We start from the raw sequence: 18,794 nt of genomic DNA on the forward strand, positions 1-18,794 counted from the left end.
GAATGCGGGCAGCGCAGGACCGATAATGCCTTGGAGGAAGTATTTGTTTAGCAGTGGAGTTTTTTTTTTAATAAGATTATTAGCAATTTGTATAGCCCAAGTTACTAATAGTCTCCCGTTAGCCCCTCGTGTTAAGCTAAATAAGCTTGTGTTACGAGTGGGCTCACCACAATAGTCGAGCGGCGGTGGGATTCGAACCCGCGTTCCTCGGATCTCGAGTCGGCCACTCTGACCCCTTCACCGTACGGCTATCGTGCTTATAAAAAGTATGGTAGGACCTTTAAAATTTTAAAACTTTAGCTAAATTGAAAATAAGCAGCATTATTTATAATACAATCATTCTCTACCAGCTCGCAAGGCCTGTTCATGTATACGGGCGCGCCCGCAGCGTTTTCGCCCGCGCCCGACGCGGCTCTCGCCAACAAGACGTGCGCCGGGGAACTGTGCACGTATAACTTTGTGCTCACAGGTCAGTGCCCACTGCTGGGATAGTGACTGTAAAGGTATTATTGTCTGGTGAGTTGTTATTGTAAATGTATTTTGCCGTGCTAGTAATATTAGCAGTAACTCCATTTTAAGAAGCTGCAGCTGCTGGAAGACGTAGCGTGGGCAGGCCTCCCACTAGGTGGACCGACGATCTGGTGAAGGTCGCGGGAGGTACCTGGATGCGAGCGGCGCAGGACCGGTCTTTGTGGAAATAATTGGGGGAGGCCTTTGTCCAGCAGTAGACGTCTTTCGGCTGAAACGAACGAACGAACTCCATTTTATAGCAAAACTATAGTTAGCTCTATTTCAGATGAGCTGACAGGAGTTTTTTAACAGCAAAATATTGGGGTTACTGCTGGTATTATTATTAGAATTATTGACTGGTAAGTTGTTATTGTAATGGTGCCGACTGCTGGACTAGTGAACTGAATAAAAAATACCATAAGTATGAAAGGTAAGCTTTTACGAGTTATACAAATGCGATAGTTTTATCTATTCAACGCTCACCAGATGGTGCCACTGTCTTAGCCACTAGCGTGTGTCAGAACAGTTCGGCTAGCATGAAAAACTTTCGAGTTCGAATTGTTTGCATATTCGAATCGTCATCAAAAGATTTAGTACGAAAACTACAACAGCGCCCTTGTGAACGTGTCGTAAAGTGAACTTAGTATATGAGAAATGGTTGCATGAAACTTATTTTGAGAATCAGTACGTCGACGTCGAGAACGGGTCGACTTGGTTACGTCACATCGTGTTTGATTTATCATGGAGTACCAATAACAAGAATATTCATAAATATTTCTACTTCTCATTTATCACAGGTTAAGCTGTTCATACTTAGAGCCTCAATAGCACCTTACATACAGTGGAACCTATTAATATGTGCTCTAATACAAAGAAATAAAAATTCGAGCATTTTTTGAATTTACACAGATTTATTTTGTAATCTATGATTGCTTGGGTTAACGTGATTTTGTTGTCCATAGAAATATTACTGGAAGAATTCAGTGGTTTAATCATGAAATTAGATCTATGACCCATGGGCCGCGTTGCTTGGGTTAACGTGATTTTGTTGTCCATAGAAATATTACTGGAAGTACCCAGAGGTTTATTCACGAAATTAAATTAATATTAATTTATTTACTAACATTATATTTCTATCCCCAGTGGCACCCCATAACGTGATAATCCTGTGGCCTCGCGCGAACATATCTATATCGAGCTGGTCGTTTTCGTCTCCCGTGGAGCCCGCCTTCATACAAGATGGCCGCCCTGTATACATAGTTATGCACTCGGTGGCGACGTATAGCCAGACGTTCGCGATGTTCGAATTTACTCTGGTATTGAATGTGAGTATGTCTTTCGTCTCGAAATCGAAATAAGAAGTAAACGAACTAAAGTCGCTGACATATTAGCAAGCTGAAGTGGCAGTGGGCAGGGCACATAGTTCGCAGAACTGACGGCCGATGGGGCAGCAAGGTTCTGGAGTGGAGGCCGCTACCTACAAGGTGGACCGACGACATCATAAAGGCCGCAGGCTTCTACCAATCGATCAACATGGAAAGCATTGGAGGAGGTCTATGTTCAGCAGTGGACGTCCTATGGCTGAAATGATTATGATATCTGTCGTCAACAGAAGAATCTTGCGTCCTTCTAATTTTATAAACTATTTTCTGCCCGCGGCGTCGCTGTAATATCGTTCTAGACAATAGCCTGTTGTTGAATGCCTGTATGAAAAAAAAAACAGAACAAAATTAATAATTAAAAGTCTGAACATAATATTAATTACTTCTTGGTGTTGAGCTACACCGCGTTTATAAGGTACCTAGCCTACTTTAATTGTAATTGCCTCGCTCTAAATTACATGGTTTCATATTATATCAACATGTGGATTACGTAGTGGGATGTGTTACCACATAAATAATACATAAGTCTAGTAGATAAGTTAATTTCTGTAACACATTTGTTTGTAATTCCTAAAATAAATAAATTGTTATTCTAATAATAAGTAAGAATACCGTTAAGCTTCATCAAAAACCGCTCAGTTCTGTTGCGTGAAAGAATAACAAATCATCTATCATCCTCACAGTTACTAATATTGTAAATGTGAGTTTGTGAGGATGGAAAGTTTTTTTTATTCTTTCACGCAAAAACTACTGAACCGATTTTGATGAAACTGCATTATTATTGTTTATTCATCATAATAGCCTATAATTTGTAACGTCATTGAGTTTAAAGGCCAAATTACAACGATAATGATAAGTATGTCGGTCTTTCTATCAAAAATGTAATAAAACTTAGTAGAAAGAATTTAGTTTTTTTTTTTTTTTTTTTTTTTATACACAACGAGGATGAGCTATTAAAATAGTGTTTCAAACTAAGAAAAGTAATAACCAAATATTGTCCACTATTCCAGGTGCCCACATCCCTTCAGTCAGGCCCAGCGCTGGACTTCTGCGACCAAGCCCACCTCATCCAACACCCTCAGGCCTTCACGGCCGAATACAGGCGTCTATTGGAAGCGGCCCCCAAGTATTTCAACGTGGCCAGTGTGCTCACTATTAGAAGCGATTACGTATTTTAAATTGGACCATATTTGACTATACAGGGTGTTTGGTAAATGGGTATATGAGCCGACACTAGCCCATGCTAACATGGGCATATAAATGGTATGGTGAAGTTAGAAATTTGATATCATCGTTTTAATTATTTTAATTTTTATACAAATCGGATTTTATAAAATTTATTTTGTATGAAAATTAAAAAAATTCAAACCATGATATCAAATTTCTGACTTCAGTCTTCACCATACCATTTATATGACCATGTTAACATGGGCTAGTGTCGGCTCATATACCCATTTACCTAACACCCTGTAGAGTAAGAGCTATTGAACGCCAGGCCTACGTCATTTTATAAAAGCTGAAAGTTTGTCAGCGTATGCTCCCAATATAGGATAGAATAGTGAATCATGAAGTTTGGGTCATCGTGGCTTTGGGAGCTACCCTAAAAAAACTGTCTGGCAAGGAGTTGGAACTGTCAAAACTGTCTGGATGTTGGGGAAAATACTTCTAATTATTGCCCAAATATTATCCATAAAAATCAGATTTTAAGGTATAACGTAAGTTTAACTTTTACGGTGGCTTTTTCTGTATATTTAATAGACTGTAATTCTACTATTTAACGAGACCAGTGAGGTTACTATGAAGGCTATCCGTTTTTGTACTTAACAGTAGGCAGTAGCGAATGACAGGGGGCGTAGTGTGAGTTTACTTCAAACGCATTCGATGTCGACTGCGTAAAAAAGTGACATTAAATGTATGACAGATTGTACAGCGCCCCTAGCGGAAACTTTCAAGAAATTAAAATCATCATATATTCGATATCGAATGCGTTTGTCGTAAGTGCGTGCGAGTGACAGTGTACTACAATGGCGCCATCTTGTGAGTGCGTAGTGATAGCCGCTTCAGCGCTTACCAGTTGATAGTCCTACTGCGATAGCCGTTTTTGTTTTTTTACGTGTTTTAGGTTGAACTCGGCCATATTTGGTAGTGTCTATGGAACTTGTCATAAGACGTATTTGTAACCACCTACTTAATGACTAACAAAGGAAACGTTAGAACAGTAATTATTGAAAATACAAAGCGACTTAGGACATAAGCTTAATGTATTCATAGTAGTTGCTTTAAGTCTAGCGCTGACTCAGTAAGTGCCTGGCGTATGCCATGGAAGCGGCACTGGAAGGTGTTTTTACCCAACTTCGCCAGAAGGAGGGTTATGTTTTTCGAGATTGCTGTCGGATTTATATGTTCTGCCCTTCCTTGCCGCTCCCTGGCACTGGTTAGCGCTCTATAACTATTTGTTGGGTAGAAAACTCATTGTGTATTGCTCACAAGCATAGGCGGTTCCAGTGCAAGTGTTTTTGGACCGAACTGAACCAGCAACCATAGATGGCGCTACGTGTCCACGATAATACGCTATAGTAACGTAGACACGTAGCGCCATCTATGGTTAAATGTATGAACTAGCTTGTTCCGATGTATGTGTTCATAGAACCATAGATGGCGCCTTACAAATAGTTACTTATTGTGTAGATAGATGGCGCTAAACAGTATATTTAATTGGCTTACATTACTATTGTAATATTTTCAGTCAGGTTTTATTTCAAAAATTTTTATTAAAAGGGTTAATTAATCAATGAAAAGTCTACAGGGGTTGGAATACCACATTATTTTCCAATTTATTTATTTTAAATCTATTTATTGACTATTTATTCGACTTTTTTATGTAGTTTCTTAGAGAAACGTGTGTTTGTGTTGTGTATAAAAATGATTATTTAATCTTGTTGACTTATTGGTATTTGTGCTCAAGAGAATCTTTTAACAACGGTTGTATGGGCTCAAGAAAATCTTGCCATAGTGTTATTTTTAACAAGGGTATTGAAAAAGTTAGGTAAGTGGACCAAAGAAATAAAAATATAGTTACGGTAAAAATATCTTTTTATTTATTTTCAGTCTTATAAAGTTGCCATACGTAAAATATTGTATATTTTGAGTATGGTAACACCATCAGAAATCATTGATCTTTTCCATAGTCTTCAAAACATTGTAAAAGGTATGAAAAAAATCGTGTAAAAACTTAAAACTACCGTCGATTATGTAAACGTACGCGTTATTTTCTACAAAATGGTTGTCAAAACTATTTGATTGCAATAATAACGTGTAAGCTTACGATCGACATATTACATAATAAGGGTACAATAACTATCTATATTACAAAATAAATTGAAACACAATTTAGTTAACGCCTCCAACTCTATTTATTTGAGATCTATACAAAATATCACGTTTTCAGGATTTGCACACAATTAAAAGTCCAACAGTCAAATATAAAGACATTTTTTATTTCTAACAGAAAGTGAGGAACATGGATTATATCTACGTGTTAACATGTTGTCACTCGTGGGTGCTGTTTAGCCAAACACCTACAAATCAAACACGAGGGTTCACATTGCGCTTACCAGTTACCGCCACAGTTGAGTAAGGGCCTGTCCATGGGCGAATTCGCCGCGAATCCTACGCACGAACACGAGCGTATTTTATGACGAGATTTACGCGCGAATTTTCAACTCGCGCGTCTTGTGGACGCAATGTATTTGCTCCTAGTATCTCGCCAACGCGCGTAGAATTCGCCCTTCTGGACAGGCCCTAAGTGACAGTGGCGCCGACCTGAGATGGAATTGTGTAAAGCAATCGTTATCATTTGACAGTTCATAACGTACGATTATTCTGTCAAACGCTTTGTTTAACGGACTTCATCGTACGTTATGAACTTTCAAATGATTACGATTGCTTTACACAATTCCACCTTTGGTTTGCAAATGCGCTAATCCTACTAACGGTCACCAGTTGACGCCACTGTCCTAGCCACAATCAAGTGACAGAACTTAATTGGACTGTGGCGCCAACATGGTTTGAAAATGCGATAGTCCTATCAGCGGTCACCAGTTGGCGCCACTATCTTTTAGCAACAAGCAAGTGACAGGTTGCGAGTCCTTCCGCTTCATCGCTCACTAGTTAGCACCACAGTCTTAGCCACAAGCAAGTGACAGAACTTAATTCTACAGTGGCGCCAACATGGTTTGCAAATGCGACATTCTTATCAGCGGCCACCATTTGGCGCCACTGTCTTAGCCTCAAGCAAGTGCCAGGAGCTTACTTGCTAGTAGCGCCAACTGGTGATCGCAATGGGCACCCTCATTCGCAGTACCAGCCCAAAAATAGCACGAAACTACTTTAGAAAGAGACGGCTAATGTTCGCCTTGTTTAGGTTTTGTAGAGCGTTGTCTCTGTCGTTCGAACAATATGCCAATTTCAGTATAAAATTATGTGGTTTGAATGTTGCAAGTACAAAAAAAATCTTTCTTGGGATATTTCGAGTTCTCAAATTATCGAAAAATTTAATAATTGCCTGGCTCATTCTTTACCAGGACCTTGTTTCAATAGTAATATTGTTATTGATTTATTTAAAAATTTATTAAAAAGTGAGAAACTTAACTTTATTTCAGTATTGATGAACTGAATTTCAAAGAAAACTATATTCTACAAGAACACAAGTTATCTTATTATTTAGTAGATACTTTGAAGTATAAAAAATATTTCGTAACTACCCAACACTTCTAACAAAGACTACGTCATCGCTCTACAAGACCTACGTTAGTGAATCATTAGCATCATTTCCAAAGTAGTATCGTATATTTTAGGGCAGATACAGATATCTAGCATGTCAATCTACCTTTAACGGCCCAATTAAATTAAAACCTTATGCTAAACACACAAAGTTCAAAGTAATCAGAAGAACAGATGACAATGACAAGAATAAGACATACAGTAAAATAAACTCTGTACCTTACTTCATAATGGGTAGCCAAAATTCATAGTGTAATTAAAATTATTAACTATATTACACATATTTAAAACTACTCAAGTTTCTTGTAACAAAGCCCGTTTTTCTAGTTACAAATTATATCTTTAAAACTGAACAAAACAGGGTGAAAGTATATAATTTAAATGCAAAATATGTACTTTGATAAATTCAAAGTTTTCTTAAGAAATATACTTCTCAATATTTAGCGAAACAACAATAGTTCACACTTTAAAACTATTTTTAAGCAAATCTTGTCAACATTCCCATTTCACTGTTATTTTTGATACATAGATATCACTCAAATATACAAAGCACCAGACATAACATATTGATCTAGATATCGACCTTATTTCTGACGGCATAAGAGCGACTTTACTATTTCAACTGTTACGCTTGATGTGCAAGTATACAACATAAAAAAAATGCTCTTCAAAGATAGTGTTTATTACATTAAAAATAACAAATAAAACTAACCTAATCTAATATTTAACTAAACCTCCTACCTACTTAAAATATTAAAACATTTACGCTATATCAAGCTTGCATGTTTGGTGATTTTAGATATAACATATTAAATTCGTCGAACTAAAATTTCCAATGCTTTTTTCTCTAATAAAATGCTTTAAATATTCAACACTGGATAAGTGCTCATATTGCTTTTGGAAAACATATTTGAAGCAATATTACTTATGCGCTATACAATGGGTTACATATCCAATGGAAACAGTATGAAAAATTGCTATAATATACTACTTAAAAATTCTTATACATTACTATGAGCGATGCATACGTGTCAATTTAATCGAATCAAAATCGATAGCGTTATATTGTCTAGAGGTATTTGCATAATGAAATATGTGATTTGAATGAGTAAATACAAATTTGATTGGCATTCATTCACTCTGTTAGTGTAGACAAAATATAACATCTAGGCAAGTCGTGTTGTTTAAATATGATAAGAAATCAAGCATACACTACTCAAATAACTTTATCTAGTTATTAGAAGACATATTGAAGCTTCATCTAATATAGAAAGAATATTTTTGGCTACGCTATGAAAGGTTTACTAAATAATATATAAAACATTCTTACTAGCAAACATAATCTGATATTTTATATGGTTGTACAAAATATGTTATACATGTTATACATTTGTTTAAAACAAAGCTACTGACTCATCTATTAACATTCGGATATCTCTATCCCTATCGCACAATGTGAGGTACAGGCATGAGCGACAGTGACAAGAAATATCCCTAAATTACAGCCTATCAAAGGACAAAATAAACTGCGTTCATACTCACAGTAAAAACTTAAATAAATACACAATAAAAAGTATCTTCGTTGAATCCATAAATTTCTACCGAATTTTATTTCTTTTCTAAAGAAAATGAGAGAATTTTCTGTAATGTTAACTTAAATAAATATCTTGTCATTATTATGCCATATTGTTCCAACTGGAAAATCTTTGTTTTTTATCGAATTTAATAAATACACCCAATCATATACACTGGTTACCACAACTGTTATAAGAAGCACAATAAAAGTAAATTTACATAAAACAGAATAAAAGTTTATCTGTAGGTAGACACAACTATGTATTTCTCTACCACAATCTAAAAAATATAGGGAGAAAACAATTATTCGAATCACCCTTAAAACAAGCTTACACATGAAATTTATTTCATTGTAATGTAAAACATTAAACACAGCAAAAAGTATAAAAGTATGGCGACAAAATGAAAGTTAGTTAACAAAGATTTATAGCGCTGCTATAAATTGGACAAAATTATTTCTTCATATACCATTTAAACAAAATAATAACTTCACAAGTAATTATTTCAGAACGTGTTACACTTTGGAACAAAGCGAAAAAGAAAATTCTTATTTTCTAAACACAATTTTACCGACTTACAATTAAACAATAGACTATAATATTATATGATTGGACTTTTCAAAAATCATTGTTTGCTACTTGTTAGTAGAACCCAATCAATACATTTGCAACTGAAATTCGTCAGCTTTTCTGTCCAATCTTACAAATCTGGCCATTTATGATTTGAAACAAAAATAAAACAAGCTATAAGTATCCCAAATATAACTCAAGGAGGACCTTTATAGCTTACGACTAACAGAACTCTAAATATAAAAGAGAAAAGTTTATATTTAATAATATACCTATTCTACGTAATTATCTTAAAACCTGTTGTTTTATTTCAACGCAAAGAAACGGTGAGTCTGCTGGCCGCTACCATTTTGTTGTTGAATTTCTTTTTGAAGGTTTCCGCCGCGACGGTGGTCTTAAAGGTGATTTTCGCGCGGCGCTCTTCCTTGTCCAAACTTAAGCTCTGGAACATCAATCCGTGTTGTGACAATCTCCGAATCCGTTTAACTTATCAGCTAGCGCGTTTAAAGCTAATGTTAGTGTTAGTAAATATTGACTAGATACAAAAATAAAATATTTTGAGTTACACCATTTTGCTTACACGTGTCGAAGTGTATTTTTAATTAAAAAAAATCTCATAATGGTTTCCACATTGGTGACATACAAGTGTATAGACAAGAAAAATGTCAAGTTACACAAATTCTTAACAAAAAAATACATTACATAATTTACATATTTGGACAAAAATTATCGCAGAGCAACCACATAGACATTTATAACCCAACACTTTTCTCATCCACACAACATCCTTTCATACAATCTCAACATGAAAATAAGCATAATCACATATATTCATATTTGATAAATTTTATAACACATTAAAACTAGACACATTTAAGACATTATTGAAATTGCATGGGTTTTAAAAATAAGAATAATACCATGCTGAAATGTATAATCAAATACAATAAATGCAAAAAACATTATTTTAAAGTTGGTTCACTGCTGCACCGTTGCGGTGTAAATATCACATTGGTCAAATTATACTGAGATCTATCATATAAAATACTATACAATAAATGAGATATTATATCGTTTGATAATACAAAAAAGACAATATAAATAAGGCATGCCGAAATATGTATAATTATTTGTTATATTATTCCAAAATTCGGCTAAAATCAACAATGTGTTGTCTTAAAAATTAATATTGTATTCCATTTCATTTGTTTTACAAAAAATAATACTGGCAGAAGAAACAATGGCCATTTTGCCAATTTCACTTTATTTTTGGCTTCTATGTCGTTACTAATTATTATTTTTTATCACAATCTCTCTTGAGACTTAAATATTCGTGCCAATTGTCATAATTTTTTATTTTTTTTATTTAAGGAATGCTTTGCATCTTAAAATAAATGTCAAAACTTACATAGTGGGAAACAATGTAAACAAATAAATGATCAAGAAATATTCAACTGAAAGGAGATGATGCAAAAACTACATCAAAAAATCATGTCACTACTTGATACTCAAATCGTAATTTTACAAAATACAATTAAATGAAAATGCTTATCAAATTATAAATTATTATCAAATTATGTAACACCTAAATGTACTATTAAGGAAGCAATAAACATATTGAGTATTGAATTTATTCGATCAGAAATTGACCGAATAGAAACTTCAGTCAATGAACACCCAGGTGCATTGTAGTTTTTATTGTTTCGTGTTAGTAAGAAAGGGTTTTAAAAGCCAAAAGGGCATCGCAACAATCAATTACATAGTTATTAGTCGTAGTTTGTAGTTAGGAAGATAATGACAATAATTTTATTTAATAGGTATACTATGATAAATCAAAGCTAGGAAAATAAAAAATTACAATACATTGTTTTTGCATCATCTCCTGATTGAATAAAAATCTGAAATTTAAACTTACGGTAAACACACTTAATACTAAATATTCAAGCATATAAAGTATGTACAAATACATAAATAAATATATCACATGAAATATCACAGTATCAAATATCACTTTTTTTAGAAGTTTTAGTAGTACGGTAATATGCGGTTTGCGCTTCGAAATATGGCTGTTTTAGTGAACAAATGAAATTATTATTCAATTTTCTGCTAAATTATATAAATTTCACTAGATCTTGTTTTAAAAAAGTCTAGTAGTTATGCTTTGAAATTAACCCAAAAATTGTATATTTCGAGTTGGTCATATCTGTCACAAGACTGGTGAAATAAAGAAACGGGTCCTCAAATTGAGAGCAAGTCTTGCCAAACATAGTGTAAGTAGTACCACTGCTCGATGGACCGACGACCTCTCTGAAGATGTGCTGTTAAAGTAGATTCATGACTTTCATGAAGGTTCCTAAATTGACATGAGACCATCACATTTCAAATGGTAAATATTTGACGACTTCTCATCATCATCTGTACATCATCTAAGAAGTAATTAATAAATAAATTATAAATTAATCAGTCTAATATAATAAACTCGTAGGGACCAAGCGCCCACAAACTGACAATCAAGGTAAAGGTTGGTATTTACCTTGGCCAACGCATTAGCCTTGCCATCCTCCATTTTTTTAAAGATTATTTAGCAATTTGTATTGCACAAATTACAAAAAGTTGACTAGAAAAACTTTTGCGACGTAATTTAAATTACAATTGCACAATATAGAATCTTCAAAATAATTCATCAATTCAATTATTTTTGCACAAATCCAAATCGAAGCGCAAACCGCTGTCCAAGCTAACCCTACAATCGTTACCTGCACATCGTTCCCAGCTAAGGTCTTCAGCCTGGTATCCGTCATACCGTGAGGCAGGTTGGTGACGTCAGCGACATTCCCGACCTCCTCATCAAGCAATTTGTCCTCATCCAAGTCAGAATCCGACTCAAACTCGACGTGAGGCTCCTCGTGTTTCTTAATAACGATCCGCGTGTCCGATCCGATGGCGGTCCGGACGGCGCGGCTGAATATCCCCGGGTGGGGCTTGGTCGGATCCGTTTTGGTGTCGATCCGGGAGAAAACCGATTTGGAGTCTTTGGTTGGTTGCGTTTTGCGCTGGAGAATCACCCGCCGGTTGGGGAACGATTGTTTTTTGTCGTCGTCCTTTTCTTTTTCTTTATCCTGAGGAAAGTGCACTGGGTAAGATTTTACTTTGGTAAAATTGTGGTAACGGTCAGGCCGGTTCATCTCCGCGAGTTTACATCGAAAACAAAACACGCACGATGGCCCACCTACAGGATACTATTCGACAAGGCCTCACATACGAGCGAACATTGACTCACGCACGCGTATTCTTGTGTATGATGGAAGAAAATAAAGAAAATGGTGTACTCAATACTGTGCAGTATTTAACTGCCTAAATAATAATAAAAACACAGAATGTACTTTTTTAAGTTGCCTCAAGACACTGAGAGGTAAATAAGTAGTTAATATTATTCATGATAATTCATGCTAAATCATGTATTTCCTCCGCCATTTTCCGCAGTTTGGCACCTCACGTCACATCATTTTACCGAAGTCAGCCCTATAGCTTCGGCGCAGTGCCGATCACTGACGTTTGTCAACAAAATGGTGCTTGACTCTTGAGACAGGCTAAATTACACCATATTTTAATGACATTGAGCATACATTTTTTTAAATACCTTCGCGAAGTAAAACTTCTGTACGTAGTACTTATTATTATTCTGTTTAACGGTAAACAAAAGAGCAATGGGCAGGGCATAATAATATAGTACGCAGAACTGACGGTCGATGGGGCAGCAAGGTTCTGCAGTGGAGTCCACGTACCGGAAAGCGCCGCGTAGGACGTCCACCCACAAGGTGGACCGACGACCTCATAAAGGAAGCGGGAAGGCGGTGGACGCAGGCCGCCACCAACCGGCCATTGTAGAAATCATTGGAGGAGGCCTATGTTCAGCAGTGGACGTCCTATGGCTGAATTGATGATGATGATGATAATGAAAAAGAATAGAAAATTTTGCCCCCACTGGGAATCAAACCCGGGATCTCTATGTTTAGGTTGGCTGGTCTTATTAGACCACAGAGGCGGTTCTACAGCCAAAACTATTATGGTGTTCAATTTGTTTACATTTCATAGATAACTTAAGAACCTCGATATGATGGATGATAGTGAAAAATATGATATGAATTTACCTCTTTACTGTCAAAAGTTATCCTCTGCCTGGATTTATTTGTACTCGCGTCAGGTTTGGGTTTCACCTGCAAGAAATTAAACGTTGAAAAAATAAATACAATGTATTGTACGATTTGATTAATGTTCGAGGGAAAAAATAGCAATTTAGTGAGAATTAAGACTTTTGGTGATTATTTATTTATACTTTTGCACATAAAACTGTACAGTGACGGATTGAATGCCTGGTGGCATTCTCTGCCGCTCTGATTAGCCGCACGAGTATGTACAGGTACTCGTATCTGTTATAATGGCTTCACTGTCTTTAAATTATTTATTTGCTAAAGAATTCAAAACATAATATTTACCTGTTTGCTTTTTTTGTCACTTTCTGAGTTGTCGGCTTTTGTCGAGCTAGTGACGACTGCTCGGCGTGGAGGAGATTTTTCTGTAAATTAACATTTATGTTGGTTTATTTTAATGCTTTATTGAGCTATTTAAATACCTAGATGATTAATGAAGATGAGTAAAAATGGTACAATTGTAAAGATTCATGTATTTTTAAGTTATGTATGGAAGCTGGAAACATTGAATTTTCGGATAGATCCAGTTTATTCCGTAACCTATTATTTGATACCGTTTGATAGAGCTCGTGAAGCATTTTCAGGATCAGTGGCCTAATTCACGTATTTGGACAGTCAAGACTCGCTGACGTTCAGAAGTCGTCCCATTGAAAAACAGTTCTAAATCCGTATTCACAAGGGTCATTTCGATAGAACGTTTATTTGATAGGATCGCATTCAGGGATTTGTTGTCGTTGAAGTTTTGTTACGTGAATGAGGTTACAGTAACCAGTTCTTATAGTTTAGAAATAATCGAGTGAGATGTGATGCGACGATAAGTTGTGTTATTTACAAGTGTTTTGCATTAATAAATACATAAATCGTTTCCAGCCTGTATACCAGGGATGGCGAACCTTTATGTATCAACGTGCCACTTTTCCGAAAAAATGTTTGATAAAGTCTTAGACGTGCCATCAAATATCACCTAATGCTATCAATGAGGGGTATAGACTATACCCCTCATTGATAGCATTAGGTGATATTTGATACTATACCGTATAGTACAAGTGGTGCCACTGGCGAGTGACAGGACCTCACTCAACAGTGGTACTAACTGATGAGGGCAAATACGATAGCCCTTATATAAAACACATTATTTTATAGTGAATTTTGCGATAGGTGGGCGTGCCCTAAATATTGTGGCGCGTGCCATTGGTTCGCAATCCCTGCTGTATACCCTTGGTGTCAGTGTAGTGACGTCACGGGTCAGTACTCACCCTTCTTCTTCTCATGGAAGACAATCTTCTGCCGCCGCGCAGGAACCGATGCGCCGGCGCCGATGCGGGCGCGCAAATCCACGGCTGGCTTGGCGGGCTCGGCTCTGAGGGAAAATGAGCCTTATTAGCACTACAATACGGACGTTTGGTGTAGTGGTTCGAAACTGACTACTATTCCGGAGGTAGCGGGTTCGATTCCCGCACAGTACAAACATTTGTGTGCATGAACATATTTGTTTGTATTGGACTGGGTGTTTTCTATGTATAATAAGTATGAATTTACAAAAAAAAAAAGTATATAAGTATGTTTATATCCGTTGTCTAGTACCCATAGTACAAGCTTTGCTTAGTTTGGGACTAGAAGCGCAGTGTAAAATGTCCAAGGATATTTATTATTTATTATTATTATTGTTGTGTGGTTCCGCCACAATGGAATATGACCATAGGATGTCGAAATGTGTAGTCAGGTGTGCCGTTGTAGTAAATGTACAGTTACTTAGCCGGATTAAGATGCGCGCCGCGACAAAATCTTATCGATGACAAATGCTTATCGTATAAAATCGACAAAATGACGCAACAAGACTATCGCATCCTAGACCTAGAGGACAGACAAGACGTACATTTAGCAACACATGGCGCTTTATGATACGTATTTAATTAGTATAGCTGCGCTTCGACTTTGTACACGCGAGGATCATTAGAATATTTATTTTTCCTGTTTTTGCAACAATTTTCATTGATGCGATATCCGATTGGTCATAGCGTGATGTAATGAAAGCCCTTTAACTTTATCCAGTCCATTTCCTATCCAACATAAAACTAATTTTCCAATGCGATCCAGGAGTTCCTAAAATTAATACGTTCAGCCAAACATAAATAAAATCTAAATTAAAAAGCTTACTTAGTAGGCTTGTCCTTGTCCTTGAACCGGCCGGTGTCCTCGTCGTCCGACAGTGTCCCCGAGGATGAGATCTAAATTTTCCTGCTACCTACTTTTATTAGGTCGTCGGTCCACCTTGTGGGTGGATGACCCACATTATTGAAATAAAAATGATAGTAGGTAACGTACTTAGCAGGCTTGTCCTTATCCTTGAACCGGCCGGTGTCCTCGTCGTCCGACAGTATCCCGTCGATGACCCCGAGGATGAGATCTAAATTTTCTTGCTACCTACTTTTATTAGGTCGTCGGTCCACCTTATGGGTGGACGTCCCACATTTTTTAAATAAAAATTATAGTAACGTACTTAGCAGGCTTGTCCTTGTACTTGAACCGGCCGGTGACCTCGTCGTCCGACAGTATCCCGTCGATGTCTCCCAGGAGATGAGATCTAAATCTTCCTGCTACTTTTATTAGGTCGTCGGTCCACCTTGTGGGTGGACGTCCCACATTTTTTAAATAAAAATTATAGTAACGTACTTAGCAGGCTTGTCCTTGTCCTTGAACCGGCCGGTGTCCTCGTCGTCCGACAGTATTCCATCGATGTCCCCAAGGCTAAGATCTAAATCTTCCTGCTACTTTTATTAGGTCGTCGTTCCACCTTGTGGGTGGACGTCCCACATTTTTTAAATAAAAATAATAGTAACGTACTTGGCAGGCTTGTCCTTGTCCTTGAACCGGCCGGTGTCCTCGTCGTCCGACAGTATCCCGTCGATGTCTCCCAGGATGAGGTCGAGGTCATCATCGCTGTCGTACTTGTTGTCTTTCTTTGGCTCCGGCAGCGGAGGGGTTAAGGCTCGCTCTGGGGACGGCGGCCGCGGAGGGGTTAAGTTCTCTGTAAAATTAATAAAAGATGTTATTTATGGTATCCTTCCGTTTGGCCAAATTACTTTTCGCCAAATTTCACATCGCAAACAACTTATCGCCAAAGTTTCAAGCTAATTTGTATTCCATTCTATGCACCAATCAAATTATTTTGTATATAGTTTATCGTGAAATATTTTTGCCTAATGAAACATTTGGCAAACCATACTTTGCCAAACAATAATTTGCTAAACAATAATATGCCAAAAATAACATTTGCGAATTAAAAGTTTGCAAGAAGTTGATTGCCAAATGAGAATTTGCCAAATGAAAATTTGCGAAACGTTGTTTGCGATGTAATAATTTGGGAAACGTTTTTTGGCCAAACATTAGTAATCCGTTATTTATGCAAGTAGACTCTTGAAAAGCACGTGTAAAAACACGTCCCTGCAATAACCCTACCACTGCTTCGAGACAATAAATAAGCCAGTACGTCTAGCATGAACAACTTTCGTCTTCGAATCGTTTGCGTATTCGACAAAATTCGATACTCAACCTTCGAATTATACGATAACGTGACAATTTTGATTCTCAAAATAAGTTTCGTCCAACCATTTCTCATACTAAGTTAACTTTGCGATACGTTCACAAGGGCGCTGTTGGAGGTTTCATACTAAATCTTTTGATGGCGATTCGCATACGCAAACGATTCGAAGTCGAAAGTTGAATTTTGTCTGTCACAAAAAAACTTTATCGCGTGCATCCCTGTTTCAAAAACCGGGATAAAAATATCCTGTCCTTTCCCGGGACTCAAACCTCTATGCCGAATTTCATCAAAATCGGTTCAGTGGTTTAGGCGTGAAAGCAGGACAGACAGACAGACAGAGTTACTTTCGCATTTATAAGTTTAGTAGGATTTACAGTGATTTAACTTACCACAAGTGGAATTAACTTCCGCACTGTCATCTTTAACCGGCGACCGCTCCCTGACTTTCTCGACCTTGTCCGACTTGGGCGCGGGCTTGTCCGGCGACTTGCGCGTGGTGTCCGGCTGGCTGTCCGGCTCGGCGGGCCTGTCTGGGACGCTAGGTGGCTCCGGCTTGGATTCTTTGTGGTTGTCCTTGTCTTTGTCTAGACCTTGGCGTTCGCGCTCTCTGTTGGAAAGAGTTTATTGTTTAGACGAAATTTTTAAAGTTTGAGCGATGTAGATCAATTTTAATGTTATTGCTCATGAATAGGGTTCACATTAGCAGCCTCACTCCCTACGCGTTAAGCATTTGACTAAAGGTGTTTTATAGGAAAATAAGATCTAATAAACTAAGGTAAGGCGATTCGATAACTCTTATAATGCAAATAGTTAGGGATTGGAATTCGTTGCCTACTACTGTCTTCAAGGCGAGAGTGAATAGGCATCCCTTAAGGGCAGATATGTACCATATTAGATAGCATCTTACTCAATAACAGGTGCGATTGCGGTCAAATACCTGCCTTGGTCTGCATAAAAACATCTCGTGCTCAAGTATCTTGCGTTATGTGCGGACATGGGCAGGTGACATTCAAAATTTGAACAAGGTTAAGGCCCAGTTTTTTGATTCATAGTTAAAATAACTAATTGTTAAATTTTGCTACTAATGGTTAAATATTAACAAAATGTAAACTGATGTACTAAAAGTCAAGTTAACCATTGTTCGAAAAACATTTTTCTCTGATATTGAACCACTTGTCATTTGACATCTGTCAAATTTAACAATTAGTTGTTTTAGCTATGAATCAAAAAACTGGGCCTTAGTCGCACATTGGGCGACAAAACGCGGCGACAGACCCGGCCACAAAACGCATGCGTGCGTCATTTCATTTTATTAGGTTGTCGTCGCAACATGTCGCTTTGTCACATAATTTATTTATTTACTAGCGGCCGCCCGCGACTTCGTACGCGTGAATCCCGTTTTTCCCGCTAATTCCCGTTCCCGTGGGAATTTCGGGAATTCCTTTCTTAGTGCACCTCTACGGTACCTAAGCTACGTCCCTTCCAAATTTCAAGTGCCTACGTTTAGCCGTTTAGGCTGTGCGTTGATCTGTCAGTCAGTCAGTCAGTTTCTCCTTTTATATATTTAGATTTATACTTCAATGCCAAAAATATTAACATTAGGCGAACTTAATGCCATAAGGCATTCTCATCCAGTTTACCTTTGGAAATTAATTCTTCCTAATTCCTTGGAATTGAAACGTTTCACAGTAAATATTCACTTTAGTCTTACCTCTCCTGCAGTTGTTTATGTAGCGCGGCGGCGTTTCTACGGCGACGAACTTCTTTAGCACGAAGCACGCGCTCGCGCAAACTCTCTTGCTCGCGCACGCGCCGACGATATTCGCTTTCCTGAATAGTAACATGGCATGTTAAATTAAGTGTTGAAAAGAAACCGCAATAGCATATTCATACAGTAATATTTGTTTCTGAAAATCAAGTTAGTATTCAATGAGGGCTATCGTTTTTATACTTAACAGTTGGCACCCCTGGCGATTGACAGGACCTTACTCTACAGTGGAGCCATCTTGATGAGTGCAAATGCGATAGTCCTCCTACCACTTAGCGCTCACCAGTTGGTGCCACTGTCTTCGCTACTAGCAAGTGACAGGACCTTACTCTACAGTGGCGCCAACTGGTGAGCGCTAAAACGATAGCCCTCATTGACTTTAAAATAATATAAAAACTCAATTCCAGTGAAAACTATGTAAGGCATTTTTGATCTTAACAGCCTTATCAATTA

The 18,794-nt window shown here is 37.3% G+C and overlaps 2 protein-coding genes across 4 annotated transcripts in view; one reads left to right on the forward strand and one right to left on the reverse strand.

The window, feature by feature from the left end:
• LOC114361320 (endoplasmic reticulum metallopeptidase 1) overlaps window positions 1–3,148 on the forward strand; it is a 41,551-nt gene extending 38,403 nt beyond the window's left edge. Inside the window, 3 exon segments of the mRNA XM_028316316.1 lie at window positions 351–469; window positions 1,654–1,835; window positions 2,903–3,148. Of these exon segments, the coding sequence (XP_028172117.1) occupies window positions 351–469; window positions 1,654–1,835; window positions 2,903–3,070 (469 nt within the window). The 3' untranslated portion in view covers window positions 3,071–3,148.
• Window positions 3,149–4,744: 1,596 nt separating this feature from the next.
• Window positions 4,745–18,794, reverse strand: part of LOC114361319 (serine/arginine repetitive matrix protein 1) — a 29,139-nt gene continuing 15,089 nt past the window's right edge. For all 3 annotated transcript variants that reach the window (XM_028316314.1, XM_028316315.1, XM_028316313.1), the window contains 8 exons: window positions 18,285–18,403; window positions 16,963–17,180; window positions 15,874–16,057; window positions 14,286–14,389; window positions 13,315–13,394; window positions 12,970–13,035; window positions 11,575–11,937; window positions 4,745–9,260 (listed from right to left, as the gene is read on the reverse strand). In XM_028316314.1, coding sequence (XP_028172115.1) covers window positions 9,129–9,260; window positions 11,575–11,937; window positions 12,970–13,035; window positions 13,315–13,394; window positions 14,286–14,389; window positions 15,874–16,057; window positions 16,963–17,180; window positions 18,285–18,403 — 1,266 coding nt within the window. In that variant the 3' untranslated portion in view covers window positions 4,745–9,128. The remainder of the gene's footprint in view (window positions 9,261–11,574; window positions 11,938–12,969; window positions 13,036–13,314; window positions 13,395–14,285; window positions 14,390–15,873; window positions 16,058–16,962; window positions 17,181–18,284; window positions 18,404–18,794) is intronic.

The sequence above is a fragment of the Ostrinia furnacalis genome, unplaced genomic scaffold, assembly GCF_004193835.3.
Source record: "Ostrinia furnacalis isolate ACB-3 unplaced genomic scaffold, ASM419383v2 OfSCF5574, whole genome shotgun sequence".
In the NCBI taxonomy this organism is placed as follows: Eukaryota; Metazoa; Arthropoda; class Insecta; order Lepidoptera; family Crambidae; genus Ostrinia; species Ostrinia furnacalis.